At 46.7% G+C, this 22873-nt stretch overlaps 1 protein-coding gene across 1 annotated transcript in view; it reads right to left on the minus strand.

Moving 5' to 3' along the window:
* Positions 1-802: 802 nt before the first annotated feature.
* The window catches only part of LOC124017736 (neprilysin-like), a gene marked incomplete at its 3' end in the record, with an annotated part of 47782 nt that continues 25711 nt past the window's right edge, over positions 803-22873 (minus strand). Inside the window, exons 7-19 of the mRNA XM_046332967.1 lie at positions 19884-19985; positions 16550-16686; positions 15281-15374; positions 15003-15131; positions 14419-14517; positions 8141-8218; positions 7815-7918; positions 7620-7678; positions 4773-4892; positions 4517-4650; positions 3701-3766; positions 1954-2049; positions 803-879 (exon numbers count right to left, since the gene is read on the minus strand). Of these exons, the coding sequence (XP_046188923.1) occupies positions 803-879; positions 1954-2049; positions 3701-3766; positions 4517-4650; positions 4773-4892; positions 7620-7678; positions 7815-7918; positions 8141-8218; positions 14419-14517; positions 15003-15131; positions 15281-15374; positions 16550-16686; positions 19884-19985 (1295 nt within the window). The remainder of the gene's footprint in view (positions 880-1953; positions 2050-3700; positions 3767-4516; positions 4651-4772; positions 4893-7619; positions 7679-7814; positions 7919-8140; positions 8219-14418; positions 14518-15002; positions 15132-15280; positions 15375-16549; positions 16687-19883; positions 19986-22873) is intronic.

A 22873-nucleotide genomic window follows, 5' to 3' on the forward strand; every position in this document is an offset into this window, starting at 1 on the left:
GAGGAAGTGGCCCTGAGTTAATATGGACAGAGATGGGGTGAGGGGAAGAGGAAGTGGCCCTGAGGACAGAGATTAGGGGAAGAGGAAGTGGCCCTGAGTTAATATAGACAGAGAAGGGGTGAGGGGAAGAGGAAGTGGCCCTGATTAATATGGACAGAGATGGGGTGAGGGGAAGAGGAAGTGGACAGAGTTAATATGGACAGAGAGGGGAAGAGGAAGTGGAGTTAATATGGAGGGGAAGAGGGGAAGTGGCCCTGAGTTAATATGGACAGAGATGGAGTGAGGGGAAGAGGAAGTGGCCCTGGATTAATATGGACAGAGATGGGGTGAGGGGAAGAGGAAGTGGCCCTGAGTTAATATGGACAGAGATGGAGTGAGGGGAAGAGGAAGTGGCCCTGAGTTAATATGGACAGATGTGGGGTGAGGGGAAGAGGAAGTGGCCCTGAGTTAATATGGACAGAGATGGAGTGAGGGGAAGAGTGGCCCTGAAATATGTGGGGTGAGGGGAAGAGGAAGTGGCCCTGAGTTAATATGGACAGAGATGGAGTGAGGGGAAGAGGAAGTGGCCCTGAGTTAATATGGACAGAGATGGAGTGAGGGGAAGAGGAAGTGGCCCTGGGTTAATATGGACAGAGATGGAGTGAGGGGAAGAGGAAGTGGCCCTGGGTTAATATGGACAGAGATGGAGTGAGGGGAAGAGGAAGTGGCCCTGAGTTAATATGGACAGAGATGGAGTGAGGGGAAAAGGAAGTGGCATTGATTGATACAGGAGAGGAATTGAATGAGGAGTGAGAGATCGTACCTGAACTTCCCTGGACTGTGTACATCTACTTTGATGGAGTTGCCAGCTTGTTGTGGTCGATGTGTTCCACACCACACCTGGAGGAGGAAGAGATGGGAGTGAGATAGGCTGTGACATACACCCATCCATTCTTCCAACCATCCATCCATCCAATCATTCACCCACCCATCCATTCTTCCAACCAACCATCCATCCATTCATTCATCCATCCATCCATTCTTCCAACCAACCATCCATCCATTCATTCATCCATCCATCCAATCATTCACCCACCCATCCATTCTTCCAACCAACCATCCATCCATTCATTCATCCATCCATCCATTCTTCCAACCAACCATCCATCCATTCATTCATCCATCCATCCATTCATTCACCCACCCATCCATTCTTCCAACCAACCATCCATCCATTCATTCATCCACCCACCCATCCATCCATTCATTCACCCACCCATCCATTCTTCCAACCAACCATCCATCCATTCATTCATCCATCCATCCATTCTTCCAACCAACCATCCATCCATTCATTCATCCATCCATCCATTCTTCCAACCAACCATCCATCCATTCATTCATCCATCCATCCATTCATTCACCCACCCATCTATTCTTCCAACCAACAATCCATCCATTCATTCACCCACCCATCCATTCATCCACCCAACCATCCATCCATTCATTCACCCACCCATCCATTCAATCATTCATCCACCCACCCATCCATCCATTCACCAACCCACCCACCCACCCATCCATTCACCCACCCATCCATTCATCCACCCACCCACTCATCCATTCATTCACCCACCCATCCATTCATCCACCCACCCACCCACCCACCCACCATCCATTCACCCATTCATCCACCCATCCATCCATCCAGTCACCCACCCATCCATTCATCTATCCATTCACCCATCCATCCATTCACCCACCCATTCATCCACCCATCCATTCACCCATCCATCCATACATCCATTCACCCACCCATTCATCCACCCATCCATCCATCCATTCACCCATCCATCCATCCATTCATCCACCAATCCATTCATTCACCCACCAATGCATTCATCCACCCACCCATCCCATCCGTCCATTCATCCATCCATCCGTCCATTCATCCATCCATTCATCCAGTCTGACCTGGGCGAAGTTGACAAAGAAGAGTTGTTGATGGTTGAGGTTTATTCCAGGCAGGAGAGGCTCATTCCCATTCTTCTCCACATAGTTCAGGTATGCCTGAAATCATCACAACACCACTTCAAACCACACTGGCCTGAAATCATCACAACACCACTTCAAACCTCACTGGCCTGAAATCATCACAACACCACTTCAAACCTCACTGGCCTGAAATCATCACAACACCACTTCAAATCTCTCTGGCCTGAAATCATTACAACACCACTTCAAACCTCACTGGCCTGAAATCATCACAACACCACTTCAAACCTCACTGGCCTGAAATCATCACAACACCACTTCAAATTTCAGCCTCTTTTGCTGAACACATGGTGAAGTTTAAATTAAGCTCACATTCTTACTGTAAAATAAAAATATTAATGTGTTTGGTATATGTCAATTCCTGACCAGATAGGTCACCCAACTGATTCCAAGGGAACAACTTCATTTTGGTTCAATGCTTGAAGACATAAACAGTTGGCACCCATTTTGAAGCTATTCCAATGCATTCATCCACCCACCCATCCCATCCGTCCATTCATCCATCCATCCGTCCATTCATCCATCCATTCATCCAGTCTGACCTGGGCGAAGTTGACAAAGAAGAGTTGTTGATGGTTGAGGTTTATTCCAGGTTGATTTCACTGGCCTGAAATCATCACAACACCACTTCAAACCTCACTGGCCTGAAATCATCACAACACCACTTCAAATTTCTCTGGCCTGAAATCATTACAACACCACTTCAAACCTCACTGGCCTGAAATCATCACAACACCACTTCAAACCTCACTGGCCTGAAATCATCACAACACCACTTCAAATTTCTCTGGCCTGAAATCATTACAACACCAGTCTTTAATACTTGACAATAGATCGATAGGTACTTGATTTAACACCAATCACATCAGATGATCTCAGACTCTCCTACCTTCTTAGAAAATGTATAAAGTAAACAAAGGGCTCTCAGAATCAGTGAAGAAGTGTTCTCCATTCCTCCGTCATCACTTCCCTCTGGACACTAACCCGAGACGCCTGGTTGGCCAATCACATTGCTCATTACTCACACCATGCTCAGAGAGCATGTCTAATGGTTCACCATGCTCCGAGAGCATGTCTAATGGTTCACCATGCTCCGAGAGCATGTCTAATGGTTCACCATGCTCCGAGAGCATGTCTAATGGTTCACCATGCTCCTAGAGCATGTCTAATGGTTCACCATGCTCCGAGAGCATGTCTAATGGTTCACCATGCTCCGAGAGCATGTCTAATGGTTCACCATGCCCCGAGAGCATGTCTAATGGTTCACCATGCTCCGAGAGCATGTCTAATGGTTCACCATGCTCCGAGAGCATGTCTAATGGTTCACCATGCTCCGTGAGCATGTCTAATGGTTCACCATGCTCCGAGAGCATATCTAATGGTTCCATCAGAGAGCTGGCAGGAGGAGTAATTAGTAATATTACTGGCAGATGGCAATTACCCACAAGTCCTTCCGATCTCATTTCATCTCACAACATGTCACTCAGACGTATATAGCTAATCATCAAATGCTAAAACAATGTAGATGTGAGGGAGCAATAGAGAAAATGGTGTAACAGATTACTGGAATCCATTTCTTGCCTGGGTTAAAGGACTCTGTCTTCATAATGTGGGTGCATCTTTTTTTAAGCTGGAAAATGTGTCTTTCTACAGTGGGCATTCGTACCTGGTAGGACTGACGGATGCCTCCATTGTCTGCGATGTTCTCACCCAGAGTGTTATTCCCATTGAGCTGCTTACAGAAAACAAAAAGACAGATGAATACAGCCTGTAATTGAGTATTTCAGCAGTTCTCCATCCCAGGGAAACCATTTTCCACGCTGCGGGTAAATGAGCATAAAACAAAATGCTATTGTTCACGGCAACAAGTCAGGGGAGGACAGGAGATGGAGAGAGGAGAGGAGAGGAGGGGAGGGGAGGGGAGGGGAGGGGAGAGGAGGGGAAAGGAGGAGAGGAGAGGAGTGGGGAGGACAGGAGATGGAGAGAGGAGAGGAGGGGAGGGGAGGAGAGGAGATGAGCATACGTGAAGAAACAGAGTGGTATAAATGTGAACCCTGCACTCATTTACTGGAAAAGAAAGGAGAGAAGGGGAGGAGAGGAGAGGAGTAGTGGGAGGGGAGGTGAGGTGAGGGATGGAGGGGAGGGATGGATGGAGTGGGGGAGGCGAGGGATGGAGGGAGGAGAGGTGAGGTGAGGGGAGGGATGGAGGGGAGGCGAGGGGAGGGGAGGGATGGAGTGGGGGGAGGCGAGGGATGGAGGGGAGGAGAGGTGAGGTGAGGGGAGGGATGGAGGGGAGGCGAGGCGAGGGGAGGGGAGGGATGGACTGGGGGGAGGCGAGGGATGGAGGGGAGGAGAGGTGAGGTGAGGGATGGAGGGGAGGCGAGGCGAGGGCAGGTGTGGTGAGGGGAGGGATGGAGGGGAGGTGAGGTGAGGGGAGGGATGGAGGGGAGGGGAGGCGAGGGGAGGGGAGGGTAAAACATACATTCAGCCCGTTGGCCAGGTCCCAGGAGAAGCTTCCATACTGGTCCACAATGCACTTGGACAGATTCACAAAGTTCTGGGTGGAGCTTGGCGTCCACCAGTCCTTCAGGTCACCATCTTTATCGTAGTTACGCCCTGGCAACCGGACAAACAAACTGTTACGGACAGCTGACCAGCTAGTCCACATGTCATGAAACGACACTTTGAATTGGACTGTCCATTCTAACAAAGGTAATTCCATGTGCAGAGTGTCTTACCGTTGTCATCGAACCCGTGTGTGATCTCATGTCCGATCACCATGCCGATACCGCCAAAGTTCAGAGACTTGGTCTGGCCCTTACCGAAGAACGGAGGCTGGAGGATCCCAGCTGGGAACACTGAGGAGGAGGAGGAAGAGGATGAAGAAAGGATCTCACATCTTTCACCTTCAGAGTGAAGGGAGAAGACAAGTAGAGGTGATGGGAGAAGACAGTAGAATTGATGGGAGAAGACAGTAGAGATGATGGGAGGGAACAGTAGAGATGATTGGAGGTGACAGAAGAGAAGACAGTAGAGGTGATGGGAGAAGACAGTAGAATTGATGGGAGAAGACAGTAGAGATGATTGGAGGGAACAGTAGAGGTGATTGGAGGTGACAGTACAGGTGACAGTAGAGGTGATTGGAGATGACAGTACAGGTGACAGTAGAGATGATTGGAGGGAACAGTAGAGATGATTGGAGGTGACAGTACAGGTGACAGTAGAGATGATTGGAGGTGACAGTACAGGTGACAGTAGAGATGATTGGAGGTGACAGTACAGGTGACAGTAGAGGTGATTGGAGGTGACAGTACAGGTGACAGTAGAGGTGATTGGAGTTGACAGTACAGGTGACAGTAGAGGTGATGGGAGATGACAAAAGAGATGACAGTAGAGGGGATTGAAGTTGACAGAAGAGATGACAGGAGAGGTGATTGAAGGTGACAGTAGAGATGATTGGAGGGAACAGTAGAGATGATTGGAGGTGACAGTACAGGTGACAGTAGAGGTGATGGGAGATGACAAAAGAGATGACAGTAGAGGAGATTGGAGTTGACAGAAGAGATGACAGGAGAGGTGACAGAAGAGATGACAGTAGAGGTGATTGAAGGTGACAGTAGAGGTGATTGGAGATGACAGTAGAGGAGATTGGAGATGACAGTAGAGGTGATTGGAGATGACAGTAGAGACGACAGTAGAGGTGATGGGAGGAGACTGTAGAGGTGACAGTAGAGGTGAGTGGAGGAGACTGTAGAGGTGACAGTAGAGGTGATTGAAGGAGACTGTAGGTGATTGGAGGAGACAGTAGAGGTGACAGTAGAGGTGATTGAAGGAGACTGTAGGTGATTGGAGGAGACTGTAGAGGTGACAGTAGAGGTGATTGGAGGAGCCTGTAGAGGTGACAGTAGAGGTGATTGGAGGAGACCGTAGAGGTGACAGTAGAGGTGATTGAAGGAGACTGTAGGTGATTGGAGGAGACTGTAGAGGTGACAGTAGAGGTGATTGAAGGAGACTGTAGGTGATTGGAGGAGACTGTAGAGGTGACAGTAGAGGTGATTGGAGGAGACTGTAGAGGTGACAGTAGAGGTGATTGGAGGAGACTGTAGAGGTGACAGTAGAGGTGATTGAAGGAGACTGTAGGTGATTGGAGGAGGCTGTAGAGGTGACAGTAGAGGTGATTGAAGGAGACTGTAGAGATGACAGTAGAGGTGTCAGTAGAGATGATTGGAGGAGACTGTAGAGATGACAGTAGAGGTGAGTGGAGGAGACTGTAGAGATGACAGTAGAGGTGATTGGAGGAGACTGTAGAGGTGACAGTAAAGGTGTCAGTAGAGGTGATTGGAGGAGACTGTAGAGGTGACAGTAGAGTTGATTGGAGGAGACTGTAGAGGTGACAGTAGAGGTGATTGGAGGAGACTGTAGAGGTGACAGTAGAGGTGATTGAAGGAGACTGTAGGTGATTGGAGGAGACTGTAGAGGTGACAGTAGAGGTGATTGAAGGAGACTGTAGAGATGACAGTAGAGGTGTCAGTAGAGGTGATTGGAGGAGACTGTAGAGATGACAGCAGAGGTGAGTGGAGGAGACTGTAGAGATGACAGTAGAGGTGAGTGGAGGAGACTGTAGAGGTGACAGTAAAGGTGTCAGTAGAGGTGATTGGAGGAGACTGTAGAGGTGACAGTAGAGGTGATTGGAGGAGACTGTAGAGGTGACAGTAGAGGTGATTGGAGGAGACTGTAGAGGTGACAGTAGAGGTGAGTGGAGTAGACTGTAGAGGTGACAGTAAAGGTGTCAGTAGAGGTGATTGGAGGAGAGTGTAGAGGTGACAGTAGAGGTGATTGGAGGAGAGTGTAGAGGTGACAGTAGAGGTGATTGGAGGAGACTGTAGAGGTGACAGTAAAGGTGATTGGAGGAGACTGTAGAGGTGACAGTAGAGTTGATTGGAGGAGACTGTAGAGGTGACAGTAGAGGTGATTGAAGGAGACTGTAGGTGATTGGAGGAGACTGTAGAGGTGACAGTAGAGGTGATTGAAGGAGACTGTAGGTGATTGGAGGAGACTGTAGAGGTGACAGTAGAGGTGATTGGAGGAGCCTGTAGAGGTGACAGTAGAGGTGATTGGAGGAGACTGTAGAGGTGACAGTAGAGGTGATTGAAGGAGACTGTAGAGGTGACAGTAGAGATGATTGGAGGAGACTGTAGAGGTGACAGTAGAGGTGATTGAAGGAGACTGTAGGTGATTGGAGGAGACTGTAGAGGTGACAGTAGAGGTGATTGGAGGAGACTGTAGAGGTGACAGTAGGGATGATTGAAGGAGACTGTAGGTGATTGGAGGAGACTGTAGAGATGACAGTAGAGGTGATTGGAGGAGACTGTAAAGGTGATTGAAGGAGACTGTAGGTGATTGGAGGAGACTGTAGAGGTGACAGTAGAGGTGATTGAAGGAGACTGTAGGTGATTGGAGGAGACTGTAGAGGTGACAGTAGAGGTGATTGGAGGAGACTGTAGAGATGACAGTAGAGGTGATTGGAGGATACTGTAGAGGTGACAGTAGAGATGATTGAAGGTTACGGTAGAGGTGACTGGTACCTATTTGGTTTTTGCTTGAGGAGTAGAAGGCATTGACAACGGCTGCTCCTGTTACCCATCTAGGGATGAGGCACAAAGACGTTCCACAACAATATTGAATAGAGGAGTTCATAATTAATCACTACTGTAATATTAGTGCTGTGGCTGCTATTTTAGCCAGCGCGGACAATGGGTTTTGGAAAGGAAGGATCTTACTCTTCTTTGTTAACTTTGACCCGTAGCATCCTCAGACGTTTCTTCTGTACGTAGTCCAGGTTCTGGAGGATGTTCTCAAAGTACTCCTCTGCACTGTAGCTCAACTAACACACACACCAACACACACACGCACACGCACACGCACACACGCGCACACACACGCACACACACACACACACACACACACACACACACACACACACACACACACACACACACACAGTGTCAATGGCAGATATCAGGTATGATAGTTTGAACCCTGTGTCCACTGTATCACGACAACTGACGAAATGCATGATTATGTTCCTTCACCTTTTAACACTCACATTTCTATACTCGTTGTTCAGGTAGGTGTCATTCTTGATGTTGTCGGAGTAGCCAATCCGCTCACGGATAGCTTGTGCCTACAGAACATTCGAAGAGTTTGAGGGGAGTAACAAGTGGTGTAAAGTACTTAAGTAAAAAATACTTTAAAAGTATTTTTGGGATATCTGTACTTTACTTTCCTATTTATATTTTTTGATAACTTTAACTTTTACTTCACTACATTCCTAAAGAAAATAATGTACTTTTTACTCCATACATTTTCCCTGACACCAAAAAGTACTTGTTACATTTTGACAAGAAAATGTTCTAATTCACACACTTATGAAGAGAACATCCCTGGTCATCCCTACTGCCTCTGATCTGGAGGTTTCACTAAACAGAGAACATCCCTGGTCATCCCTACTGCCTCTGATCTGGAGGTTTCACTAAACAGAGAACATCCCTGGTCATCCCTACTGCCTCTGATCTGGAGGACTCACTAAACAGAGAACATCCCTGGTCATCCCTACTGCCTCTGATCTGGAGGTTTCACTAAACAGAGAACATCCCTGGTCATCCCTACTGCCTCTGATCTGGAGGTTTCACTAAACAGAGAACATCCCTGGTCATCCCTACTGCCTCTGATCTGGAGGACTCACTAAACAGAGAACATCCCAGGTTATCCCTACTAGCCTCTGATCTGGAGGACTCACTAAACAGAGAACATCCCAGGTTATCCCTACTAGCCTCTGATCTGGAGGACTCACTAAACAGAGAACATCCCAGGTTATCCCTACTAGTCTCTGATCTGGAGGACTCACTAAACAGAGAACATCCCAGGTTATCCCTACTAGCCTCTGATCTGGAGGACTCACTAAACAGAGAACATCCCTGGTCATCCCTACTAGCCTCTGATCTGGAGGACTCACTAAACAGAGAACATCCCTGGTCATCCCTACTGCCTCTGATCTGGAGGACTCACTAAACAGAGAACATCCCTGGTCATCCCTACTGCCTCTGATCTGGAGGACTCACTAAACAGAGAACATCCCTGGTCATCACTACTGCCTCTGATCTGGAGGACTCACTAAACAGAGAACATCCCTGGTCAATCCCTACTGCCTCTGATCTGGAGGTCTCACTAAACAGAGAACATCCCTGGTCAATCCCTACTGCCTCTGATCTGGAGGTCTCACTAAACAGAGAACATCCCTGGTCATCCCTAACTGCCTTTGATCTGGCGGAAACACAAATGCTTCGTTTGTAAATGATGTCTGTGTGTTGGAGTGTCCCTGGCGATCTGTCAAAAAATAATTAAATACAAGAAAATTGTGCTGTACAAGGAATTTGAAATGGTTTATACTATTGATACTTAAGTATATTTCAAACGATTTTTGAAAGTAGTATTTTACTGGGTGACTTTCACTTCTACTCAAGTATGACAATTGAGTAATTTTTTCAACCACTGGGAATAACAACACAGAATGTATGAATAGAGCTTGTGATTATAACACTTGACAGAGGTAAAACAGAGACAGGTAAAACAGAGACAGGTAAAACAGAGACAGAGACAGGTAAAACAGGGACAGGTAAAACAGGGACAGGTAAAACAGAGACAGGTAAAACAGAGACAGAGACAGGTAAAACAGAGACAGGTAAAACAGAGACAGGTAAAACAGAGACAGAGACAGGTAAAACAGGGACAGGTAAAACAGAGACAGGTAAAACAGAGACAGAGACAGGTAAAACAGGGACAGGTAAAACAGGGACAGGTAAAACAGAGACAGGTAAAACAGAGACAGAGACAGGTAAAACAGGGACAGGTAAAACAGGGACAGGTAAAACAGAGACAGGTAAAACAGAGACAGAGACAGGTAAAACAGGGACAGGTAAAACAGAGATAGAGACAGGTAAAACAGGGACAGGTAAAACAGAGACAGGTAAAACAGAGACAGAGACAGGTAAAACAGGGACAGGTAAAACAGAGACAGGTAAAACAGAGACAGAGACAGGTAAAACAGGGACAGGTAAAACAGGGACAGAGACAGGTAAAACAGGGACAGGTAAAACAGGGACAGGTAAAACAGGGACAGAGACAGGTAAAACAGAGACAGGGACAGGTAAAACAGAGACAGGTCAAACAGAGACAGGTAAAACAGAGACAAGTCAAAGAGACAGGTCAAACAGGGACAGGTAAATCAGAGACAGGTAAAACAGAGACAGAGACAGGTAAAACAGGGACAGGTAAAACAGAGATAGAGACAGGTAAAACAGGGACAGGTAAAACAGAGACAGAGACAGGTAAAACAGGGACAGGTAAAACAGAGACAGGTAAAACAGGGACAGGTAAAACAGGGACAGAGACAGGTAAAACAGGGACAGGTAAAACAGGGACAGAGACAGGTAAAACAGAGACAGGGACAGGTAAAACAGAGACAGGTCAAACAGAGACAGGTAAAACAGAGACAAGTCAAAGAGACAGGTCAAACAGGGACAGGTAAAACAGGGACAGGTAAAACAGGGACAGAGACAGGTAAAACAGAGACAGGTAAAACAGGGACAGGTAAAACAGGGACAGAGACAGGTAAAACAGAGACAGGTAAAACAGGGACAGGTAAAACAGAGACAGGTAAAACAGAGACAGAGACAGGTAAAACAGGGACAGGTAAAACAGAGACAGGTAAAACAGAGACAGAGACAGGTAAAACAGGGACAGGTAAAACAGGGACAGGTAAAACAGAGACAGGTAAAACAGAGACAGAGACAGGTAAAACAGGGACAGGTAAAACAGAGATAGAGACAGGTAAAACAGGGACAGGTAAAACAGAGACAGGTAAAACAGAGACAGAGACAGGTAAAACAGGGACAGGTAAAACAGAGACAGAGACAGGTAAAACAGGGACAGGTAAAACAGGGACAGAGACAGGTAAAACAGGGACAGGTAAAACAGGGACAGGTAAAACAGGGACAGAGACAGGTAAAACAGAGACAGGGACAGGTAAAACAGAGACAGAGACAGGTAAAACAGGGACAGGTAAAACAGAGATAGAGACAGGTAAAACAGGGACAGGTAAAACAGAGACAGAGACAGGTAAAACAGGGACAGGTAAAACAGAGACAGGTAAAACAGGGACAGGTAAAACAGGGACAGAGACAGGTAAAACAGGGACAGGTAAAACAGGGACAGAGACAGGTAAAACAGAGACAGGGACAGGTAAAACAGAGACAGGTCAAACAGAGACAGGTAAAACAGAGACAAGTCAAAGAGACAGGTCAAACAGGGACAGGTAAAACAGGGACAGGTAAAACAGGGACAGGTAAAACAGGGACAGAGACAGGTAAAACAGAGACAGGTAAAACAGGGACAGGTAAAACAGGGACAGAGACAGGTAAAACAGAGACAGGTAAAACAGGGACAGGTAAAACAGAGACAGGTAAAACAGAGACAGAGACAGGTAAAACAGGGACAGGTAAAACAGAGACAGGTAAAACAGAGACAGAGACAGGTAAAACAGGGACAGGTAAAACAGGGACAGGTAAAACAGAGACAGAGACAGGTAAAACAGGGACAGGTAAAACAGGGACAGGTAAAACAGAGACAGGTAAAACAGAGACAGAGACAGGTAAAACAGGGACAGGTAAAACAGAGATAGAGACAGGTAAAACAGGGACAGGTAAAACAGAGACAGGTAAAACAGAGACAGAGACAGGTAAAACAGGGACAGGTAAAACAGAGACAGAGACAGGTAAAACAGGGACAGGTAAAACAGGGACAGGTAAAACAGGGACAGGTAAAACAGGGACAGGTAAAACAGGGACAGAGACAGGTAAAACAGAGACAGGGACAGGTAAAACAGAGACAGGTCAAACAGAGACAGGTAAAACAGAGACAAGTCAAAGAGACAGGTCAAACAGGGACAGGTAAATCAGAGACAGGTAAAACAGAGACAGAGACAGGTAAAACAGGGACAGGTAAAACAGAGATAGAGACAGGTAAAACAGGGACAGGTAAAACAGAGACAGAGACAGGTAAAACAGGGACAGGTAAAACAGAGACAGGTAAAACAGGGACAGGTAAAACAGGGACAGAGACAGGTAAAACAGGGACAGGTAAAACAGGGACAGAGACAGGTAAAACAGAGACAGGGACAGGTAAAACAGAGACAGGTCAAACAGAGACAGGTAAAACAGAGACAAGTCAAAGAGACAGGTCAAACAGGGACAGGTAAAACAGGGACAGGTAAAACAGGGACAGAGACAGGTAAAACAGAGACAGGTAAAACAGGGACAGGTAAAACAGGGACAGAGACAGGTAAAACAGAGACAGGTAAAACAGGGACAAGTCAAAGAGACAGGTCAAACAGGGACAGGTAAAACAGGGACAGGTAAAACAGGGACAGAGACAGGTAAAACAGAGACAGGTAAAACAGGGACAGGTAAAACAGGGACAGAGACAGGTAAAACAGAGACAGGGACAGGTAAAACAGAGACAGGTCAAACAGAGACAGGTCAAACAGAGACAGGTCAAACAGGGACAGGTAAAACAGGGACATAGACAGGTAGAACAGAGACAGGGACAGGTAAAACAGAGACAGGTCAAACAGAGACAGGTAAAACAGAGACAGGGACAGGTAAAACAGAGACAGGTAAAACAGAGACAGAGACAGGTAAAACAGGGACAGGTAAAACAGGGACAGAGACAGGTAAAACAGGGACAGGTAAAACAGAGACAGGTAAAACAGGGACAGGTAAAACAGAGACAGGTAAAACAGGGACAGGTAAAACAGAGAGAGAGACAGGTAAAACAGAGACAGGTAAAACAGGGACATAGACAGGTAAAACAGGGACAGGTAAAACAGGGACAGGTAAAACAGAGAGAGAGACAGGTAAAACAGAGACAGGTAAAACAGAGACAGGTAAAACAGGGACATAGACAGGTAAAACAGGGACAGGTAAAACAGAGACAGGTAAAACAGGGACAGGTAAAACAGAGAGAGAGACAGGTAAAACAGAGACAGGTAAAACAGGGACATACACAGGTAAAAAAAGGACAGGTAAAACAGAGACAGGTAAAACAGGTAAGACAGGTAAAACAGAGACAGGTAAAACAGGGACATAGACAGGTAAAACAGGGACAGGTAAAACAGGGACAGAGACAGGTAAAACAGGGACAGGTAAAACAGGGACAGAGACAGGTAAAACAGGGACAGAGACAGGTAAAACAGAGACAGCTAAAACAGGGACAGGTAAAACAGAGACAGGTAAAACAGAGACAGGTAAAACTGGGACAGGTAAAACAGGGACAGGTCAAACAGAGACAGGTCAAACAGGGACATAGACAGGTAAAACAGGGACAGGTAAAACAGGGACAGAGACAGGTAAAGCATGGACAGGTAAAACATGGACAGGTAAAACAGGGACAGGTAAAACAGAGACAGGTAAAACAGAGACAGGTAAAACTGGGACAGGTAAAACAGAGACAGGTAAAACAGAGGCAGGTAAAACAGAGACAGAGACAGGTAAAACAGAGACAGGTAAAACAGAGACAGGTAAAACAGGGACAGGTAAAACAGGGACAGAGACAGGTAAAGCATGGACAGGTAAAACATGGACAGGTAAAACAGGGACAGGTAAAACAGAGACAGGTAAAACAGAGACAGGTAAAACAGAGACAGAGACAGGTAAAACAGAGACAGAGACAGGTAAAACAGAGACAGGTAAAACAGAGACAGAGACAGGTAAAACAGAGACAGGTAAAACAGGGACAGGTAAAACAGAGACAGGTAAAACAGGGTCAGGTAAAACAGAGACAGGTAAAACAGAGACAGGTAAAACAGGGACAGGTAAAACAGGGACAGAGACAGGTAAAAAAGAGACAGGGACAGGTAAAACAGAGACAGGTCAAACAGAGACAGGTCAAACAGGGACAGGTAAAACAGGGACAGAGACAGGTAAAACAGAGACAGGGACAGGTAAAACAGAGACAGGTAAAACAGAGACAGGTCAAACAGAGACAGGTCGAACAGGGACAGGTAAAACAGGGACAGAGACAGGTAAAACAGAGACAGGGACAGGTAAAACAGAGACAGGTCAAACAGAGACAGGTAAAACAGAGACATAGACAGGTAAAACATAGACAGGTAAAACGAGACAGGTAAAACAGAGACAGAGACAGGTAAAACAAAGACAGGTAAAACAGAGACAGGTAAAACAGAGACAGGTAAAACAGAGACAGAGACAGGTAAAACAGGTCAGTCTGAGGTCAACAGGTAGATATCAAATGGCAGGTGAGTCTCACCTTCTCCTCAGCAGCCTTCTTGGTCTCTACATCCATCCATCTTAGGTGGTCTAAGTTACTGATGAATACCTCCCGTATAACAGAGATCATCTCTTCCATCTAACACACACACACACACACACACACACACACACACACACACACACACACACACACACACACACACACACACACACACACACACACACACACACACACACACACACACACACACACACACACACACACACACACACACACACACACACACACACACACACACACACACTTTAAACAGATCAGTATGTACTTGATAATGTCTCTATTGTGGATCTCAGCCCAGGTTCCTCTGGAACAGAATGTGATAGGTATCTCTTCTTTCAGAGTGTTAAGGAAAACAATGCTTTAGAGTGAACTTAAAATAAGCTTAAAATAGCTGTGTATGTGTCAGAGGCCTGACAAAACGTTTCATAGAAAATATGTGTTTGGATCACAATCTGTGTGAGCATAAACTCAATGGTATGAGACCCTATTGTGTCAGCCAATGGGTGACCTGAACAGGCTTACGGACACACACTCTCCCCCCTCCCCCTCATGAACCTCACCAGTTCTTTGCTCTCCCCAGAGAAGGACTCCTCTACGTACAGTCTTCCGACAGCGTTGTCCATATTGTTGTTGACGTAGATGACACACTGCCGCCACACCGCCGCCTCCGACGTGGCACCGTACAGCGCCTGCAGGGGGGGGGGGGGGGCAGCAGGGCATGGCTCACACTGATGACATCACACACACCAGAGAAATAGTGAGATGTAGGAAGAGAAGACGGACTAGAGAGAAAGGCGGGAGGTGAGAGTGAAAGGACGAGGAGATGGCGTGTCTGTACCTTGCGGAAGGCTTTCCTGGTGTCCCTGTACTGTCTGCTCAAACCCACCACCATGTTCATGACAAAACGCCACACCATGTAATTCTGCAGGACTCTGGAAAAAACAACACGGAAACACTACACCAGCGACTACAGTTGATCTACAATGTACTAGAAATGAGAACGTTTGAATAACTTATAATGATGTGCTTTTCTCAGTGTTCTCAGTGTGCTTCACAAGGATAGGGTTGAGTCAATGTTCTCAGTGTGCTTGGCTAGGATAGGGTTGAGTCAATGTTCTCAGTGTGCTTGGCTAGGATAGGGTTGAGTCAATGTTCTCAGTGTGCTTGGCTAGGATAGGGTTGAGTCAATGTTCTCAGTGTGCTTGGCTAGGATAGGGTTGAGTCAATGTTCTCAGTGTGCTTGGCTAGGATAGGGTTGAGTCAATGTTCTCAGTGTACTTGGCTAGGATAGGGTTGAGTCAATGTTCTCAGTGTGCTTGGCTAGGATAGGGTTGAGTCAATGTTCTCAGTGTGCTTGGCTAGGATAGGGTTGAGTCAATGTTCTCACCTCTTAGTGTTCTTGGCTAGGATAGGGTTGAGTCAATGTTCTCACCTCTTAGTGTTCTTGGCTAGGATAGGGTTGAGTCAATGTTCTCACCTCTTAGTGTTCTTGGCTAGGATAGGGTTGAGTCAATGTTCTCACCTCTTAGTGTTCTTGGCTAGGATAGGTTTGAGTCAATGTTCTCACCTCTTAGTGTTCTTGGCTAGGATAGGGTTGAGTCAATGTTCTAACCTCTTAGTGTTCTTGGCTAGGATAGGGTTGAGTCAATGTTCTCACCTCTTAGTGTTCTTGGCTAGGATAGGGTTGAGTCAATGTTCTCACCTCTTAGTGTTCTTGGCTAGGATAGGGTTGAGTCATTGTTCTCACCTCTTAGTGTTCTTGGCTAGGATATGGTTGAGTCAATGTTCTCACCTCTTAGTGTTCTTGACTAGGATAGGGTTGAGTCAATGTTCTCACCTCTTAGTGTTCTTGGCTAGGATAGGGTTGAGTCAATGTTCTCACCTCTTAGTGTTCTTGGCTAGGATAGGGTTGAGTCAATGTTCTCACCTCTTAGTGTTCTTGGCTAGGATAGGGTTGAGTCAATGTTCTCACCTCTTAGTGTTCTTGGCTAGGATAGGGTTGAGTCAATGTTCTCACCTCTTAGTGTTCTTGGCTAGGATAGGGTTGAGTCATTGTTCTCACCTCTTAGTGTTCTTGGCTAGGATATGGTTGAGTCAATGTTCTCACCTCTTAGTGTTCTTGGCTAGGATAGGGTTGAGCCGTCTGAAGTACTTAGGTGCGTAGTTGATAACATTCTCTGTGTCAGGCACAGTGATGCCGACCGTCCCCATGATCTTCCTGGTGAAGTAACTCCAGTCAAACACCTGAGAGGAGTGGTTCATCATCACCTGAGATGAGGGGTTTATCACATCTCGTGTATGATAGTTTTTGCATGTCTCACTCACGAAGCATTTAGCATACTCCCTGCCTGTACTGTTGTCATTTTTGGACCTACTGTGTATGACCTTCTGCCTGCCCCTAAACCCATCTACCTGCCTCCTACTAAAGACAATTGCATTAAACATCAGCTGCGATCTGAGCTTCAAACCAGCTATATGTCTCCCTCAAGTTCATTACACATCTGAGGAGAGGGGTTTATCATCAACACCTGAGAGGAGGGGTTTATCATCAACACCTGAGAGGAGGGGTTTATCATCAACACCTGAGAGGAGGGGTTTATCATCAACACCTGAGAGGAGGGGTTTATCATCAACACCTGAGAGGAGGGGTTTATCATCAACACCTGAGAGGAGGGGTTTATCATCAACACCTGAGAGGAGGGGTTTATCATCAACACCTGAGAGGAGGGGTTTATCATCAACACCTGAGAGGAGGGGTTTATCATCAACACCTAAGAGGAGGGGTTTATCATCAACACCTGAGAGGAGGGGTTTATCATCAACACCTGAGAGGAGGGGTTTATCATCAACACCTAAGAGGAGGGGTTTATCATCAACACCTGAGAGGAGGGGTTTATCATCAACACCTGAGAGGAGGGGTTTATCATCAACACCTGAGAGGAGGGGTTTATCATCAACACCTGAGAGGAGGGGTTTATCACATCTCGTGTATGATAGTTTTTGCATGTCTCACTCACGAAGCATTTAGCATACTCCCTGCCTGTACTGTTGTCATTTTTGGACCTACTGTGTATGACCTTCTGCCTGCCCCTAAACCCATCTACCTGCCTCCTACTAAAGACAATTGCATTAAACATCAGCTGCGATCTGAGCTTCAAACCAGCTATATGTCTCCCTCAAGTTCATTACACATCTGAGGAGAGGGGTTTATCATCAACACCTGAGAGGAGGGGTTTATCATCAACACCTGAGAGGAGGGGTTTATCATCAACACCTGAGAGGAGGGGTTTATCATCAACACCTGAGAGGAGGGGTTTATCATCAACACCTGAGAGGAGGGGTTTATCATCAACACCTGAGAGGAGGGGTTTATCATCAACACCTAAGAGGAGGGGTTTATCATCAACACCTGAGAGGAGGGGTTTATCATCAACACCTGAGAGGAGGGGTTTATCATCAACACCTAAGAGGAGGGGTTTATCATCAACACCTGAGAGGAGGGGTTTATCATCAACACCTGAGAGGAGGGGTTTATCATCAACACCTGAGAGGAGGGGTTTATCATCAACACCTGAGAGGAGGGGTTTATCATCAACACCTGAGAGGAGGGGTTTATCATCAACACCTGAGAGGAGGGGTTTATCATCAACACCTAAGAGGAGGGGTTTATCATCAACACCTGAGAGGAGGGGTTTATCATCAACACCTGAGAGGAGGGGTTTATCATCAACACCTAAGAGGAGGGGTTTATCATCAACACCTAAGAGGAGGGGTTTATCATCAACACCTGAGAGGAGGGGTTTATCATCAACACCTGAGAGGAGGGGTTTATCATCAACACCTGAGAGGAGGGGTTTATCATCAACACCTAAGAGGAGGGGTTTATCATCAACACCTGAGAGGAGGGGTTTATCATCAACACCTGAGAGGAGGGGTTTATCATCAACACCTGAGAGGAGGGGTTTATCATCAACACCTGAGAGCAGGGGTTTATCATCAACACCTGAGAGGAGGGGTTTATCATCAACACCTGAGAGGAGGGGTTTATCATCAACACCTGAGAGCAGGGGTTTATCATCAACACCTGAGAGGAGGGGTTTATCATCAACACCTGAGAGGAGGGGTTTATCATCAACACCTGAGAGCAGGGGTTTATCATCAACACCTGAGAGGAGGGGTTTATCATCAACACCTGAGAGGAGGGGTTTATCATCAACACCTGAGAGGAGGGGTTTATCATCAACACCTGAGAGGAGGGGTTTATCATCAATACCTAAGAGGAGGGGTTTATCATCAACACCTGAGAGGAGGGGTTTATCATCAACACCTGAGAGGAGGGGTTTATCATCAACACCTGAGAGGAGGGGTTTATCATCAACACCTGAGAGGAGGGGTTTATCATCAACACCTGAGAGGAGGGGTTTATCATCAACACCTAAGAGGAGGGGTTTATCATCAACACCTGAGAGGAGGGGTTTATCATCAACACCTGAGAGGAGGGGTTTATCATCAACACCTGAGAGGAGGGGTTTATCATCAACACCTGAGTGGAGGGGCTTATCATCAACACCTGAGAGGAGGGGTTTATCATCAACACCTGAGTTGAGGGGTTTATCATCAACACCTGAGAGGAGGGGTTTATCATCAACACCTGAGAGGAGGGCTTTATCATCAACACCTGAGTGGAGGGGTTTATCATCAACACCTGAGAGGAGGGGTTTATCATCAACACCTGAGAGGAGGGGTTTATCATCAACACCTGAGTGGAGGGGCTTATCATCAACACCTGAGAGGAGGGGTTTATCATCAACACCTGAGTTGAGGGGTTTATCATCAACACCTGAGAGGAGGGGTTTATCATCAACACCTGAGAGGAGGGGTTTATCATCAACACCTGAGAGGAGGGCTTTATCATCAACACCTGAGTGGAGGGGTTTATCATCAACACCTGAGAGGAGGGGTTTATCATCAACACCTGAGAGGAGGGGTTTATCATCAACACCTGAGTGGAGGGGCTTATCATCAACACCTGAGAGGAGGGGTTTATCATCAACACCTGAGTTGAGGGGTTTATCATCAACACCTGAGAGGAGGGGTTTATCATCAACACCTGAGAGGAGGGCTTTATCATCAACACCTGAGTGGAGGGGTTTATCATCAACACCTGAGTGGAGGGGTTTATCATCAACACCTGAGAGCAGGGGTTTATCATCAACACCTGAGAGCAGGGGTTTATCATCATCACCTGAGTGGAGGGGTTTATCATCAACACCTGAGAGGAGGGGTTTATCATCAACACCTGAGAGGAGGGTTTATCATCATCACCTGAGAGGAGGGGTTTATCATCATCACCTGAGAGGAGGGGTTTATCATCATCACTTGAGAGGAGGGATTTATCAGACATACTTAACAGAGCAGACAACACACATTGAGTCTCTTACTTGTGTGTCGACCTCTAGGCTGAAGTTAGCATTGAGAACACCCAGCTCCATTTTGTTGTAGAGGAGAACTGGGTTGTTACGGTCCTCTGGAGTATCAGTTGCCTGGGGGAGAGACAGTGAAAGAGGGCGAGAGAGAAAGGAGAGAGAGCACAATTTGCAAATTCAGCACAAACACCATTAACTCTATATCAAATAAAGCATTAAATAGATTTGGCTTGACGATCTGTCCTCTGGCTGTCACAGAGTTCAATTGTCAAAAACAGGCACCGCTGGTCCCATCATAAATGTCTGTTTTTCAATACACACACACACACACAACAGCATGGTTAGAGGCCCAGGGGTCCCTACCCTGTAAATGTCAGTAACAGAGCAGCCTGATTGTCCTGTAAAGGCAGCAGTGTAGCACTGAGCTATGGGAAACACAGGGATCTGCTACAAATTTATTAAGAAAGAGCCCATGGGCTCAGCGCTTGCTTAACCCAACAACTGGTAAGAACCAGAGCCGCCTGGTTGACACAACTGGTAAGAACCAGAGCCGCCTGGTTGGCACAACTGGTAAGGACCAGAGCCGCCTGGTGAACACAACTGGTAAGAACCAGAGCCGCCTGGTGAACACAACTGGTTAAAACCAGCACCCCCTGGTTAACATAACTGGTTAGAACCAGCATCCCCTGGGTAACACAATTGGTTAGAACCACCGTCGATTGGTTAAAGCCACAACTAGTAAGATGGAGATGTGGTAAGGGCTGAAGTCTGGCTTCATAAACACAGTGATAGAGAGGAGGTTAAGGGCTGAAGTCTGGCTTCATAAACACAGTGATAGAGAGGAGGTTAGGAGCTGAAGTCTGGCTTCATAAACACAGTGATAGAGAGGAGGTTAAGGGCTGAAGTCTGGCTTCATAAACACAGTGATGGAGAGGAGGTTAAGGGCTGAAGTCTGGCTTCAGAAACACAGTGATGGAGAGGAGGTTAAGGGCTGAAGTCTGGCTTCATGAACACAGTGATGAGAGGAGGTTAGGGGCTGAAGTCTGGCTTCATAAACACAGTGATGGAGAGGAGGTTAAGGGCTGAAGTCTGGCTTCATAAACACAGTGATGGAGAGGAGGTTAAGGGCTGAAGTCTGGCTTCATAAACACAGTGATGGAGAGGTGGTTAAGGGCTGAAGTCGGGCTTCATAAACACAGTGATGGAGAGATGGTTAAGGGCTGAAGTCTGGCTTCATAAACACAGTGATGGAGAGGAGGTTAAGGGCTGAAGTCTGGCTTCATAAACACAGTGATGGAGAGCAGGTTAAGGGCTGAAGTCTGGCTTCATAAACACAGTGATGAGAGGAGGTTAAGGGCTGAAGTCTGGCTTCATAAACACAGTGATGGAGAGGAGGTTAAGGGCTGAAGTCTGGCTTCATAAACACAGTGATGGAGAGGAGGTTAAGGGCTGAAGTCTGGCTTCATAAACACAGTGATGAGAGGAGGTTAAGGGCTGAAGTCTGGCTTCATAAACACAGTGATGGAGAGGAGGTTAAGGGCTGAAGTCTGGCTTCATAAACACAGTGATAGAGACGAGGTTAAGGGCTGAAGTCTGGCTTCATAAACACAGTGATGGAGAGGAGGTTAAGGGCTGAAGTCTGGCTTCATAAACACAGTGATGAGAGGAGGTTAAGGGCTGAAGTCTGGCTTCATAAACACAGTGATAGAGAGGAGGTTAGGAGCTGAAGTCTGGCTTCATAAACACAGTGATAGAGACGAGGTTAAGGGCTGAAGTCTGGCTTCATAAACACAGTGATGGAGAGGAGGTTAAGGGCTGAAGTCTGGCTTCATAAACACAGTGATGGAGAGGAGGTTAAGGGCTGAAGTCTGGCTTCATGAACACAGTGATGAGAGGAGGTTAGGGGCTTAAGTCTGGCTTCATAAACACAGTGATGGAGAGGAGGTTAAGGGCTGAAGTCTGGCTTCATAAACACAGTGATGGAGAGGAGGTTAAGGGCTGAAGTCTGGCTTCATAAACACAGTGATGGAGAGGTGGTTAAGGGCTGAAGTCGGGCTTCATAAACACAGTGATGGAGAGATGGTTAAGGGCTGAAGTCTGGCTTCATAAACACAGTGATGGAGAGGAGGTTAAGGGCTGAAGTCTGGCTTCATAAACACAGTGATGGAGAGGAGGTTAAGGGCTGAAGTCTGGCTTCATAAACACAGTGATGGAGAGGTGGTTAAGGGCTGAAGTCGGGCTTCATAAACACAGTGATGGAGAGATGGTTAAGGGCTGAAGTCTGGCTTCATAAACACAGTGATGGAGAGGAGGTTAAGGGCTGAAGTCTGGCTTCATAAACACAGTGATGGAGAGGAGGTTAAGGGCTGAAGTCTGGCTTCATAAACACAGTGATGAGAGGAGGTTAAGGGCTGAAGTCTGGCTTCATAAACACAGTGATGGAGAGGAGGTTAAGGGCTGAAGTCTGGCTTCATAAACACAGTGATGGAGAGGAGGTTAAGGGCTGAAGTCTGGCTTCATAAACACAGTGATGGAGAGGAGGTTAAGGGCTGAAGTCTGGCTTCATGAACACAGTGATGAGAGGAGGTTAGGGGCTGAAGTCTGGCTTCATAAACACAGTGATGGAGAGGAGGTTAAGGGCTGAAGTCTGGCTTCATAAACACAGTGATGGAGAGGAGGTTAAGGGCTGAAGTCTGGCTTCATAAACACAGTGATGGAGAGGTGGTTAAGGGCTGAAGTCGGGCTTCATAAACACAGTGATGGAGAGATGGTTAAGGGCTGAAGTCTGGCTTCATAAACACAGTGATGGAGAGGAGGTTAAGGGCTGAAGTCTGGCTTCATAAACACAGTGATGGAGAGGAGGTTAAGGGCTGAAGTCTGGCTTCATAAACACAGTGATGAGAGGAGGTTAAGGGCTGAAGTCTGGCTTCATAAACACAGTGATGGAGAGGAGGTTAAGGGCTGAAGTCTGGCTTCATAAACACAGTGATAGAGACGAGGTTAAG

Source organism: Oncorhynchus gorbuscha, unplaced genomic scaffold (assembly GCF_021184085.1).
Source record: "Oncorhynchus gorbuscha isolate QuinsamMale2020 ecotype Even-year unplaced genomic scaffold, OgorEven_v1.0 Un_scaffold_3149, whole genome shotgun sequence".
Taxonomy (NCBI): Eukaryota; Metazoa; Chordata; class Actinopteri; order Salmoniformes; family Salmonidae; genus Oncorhynchus; species Oncorhynchus gorbuscha.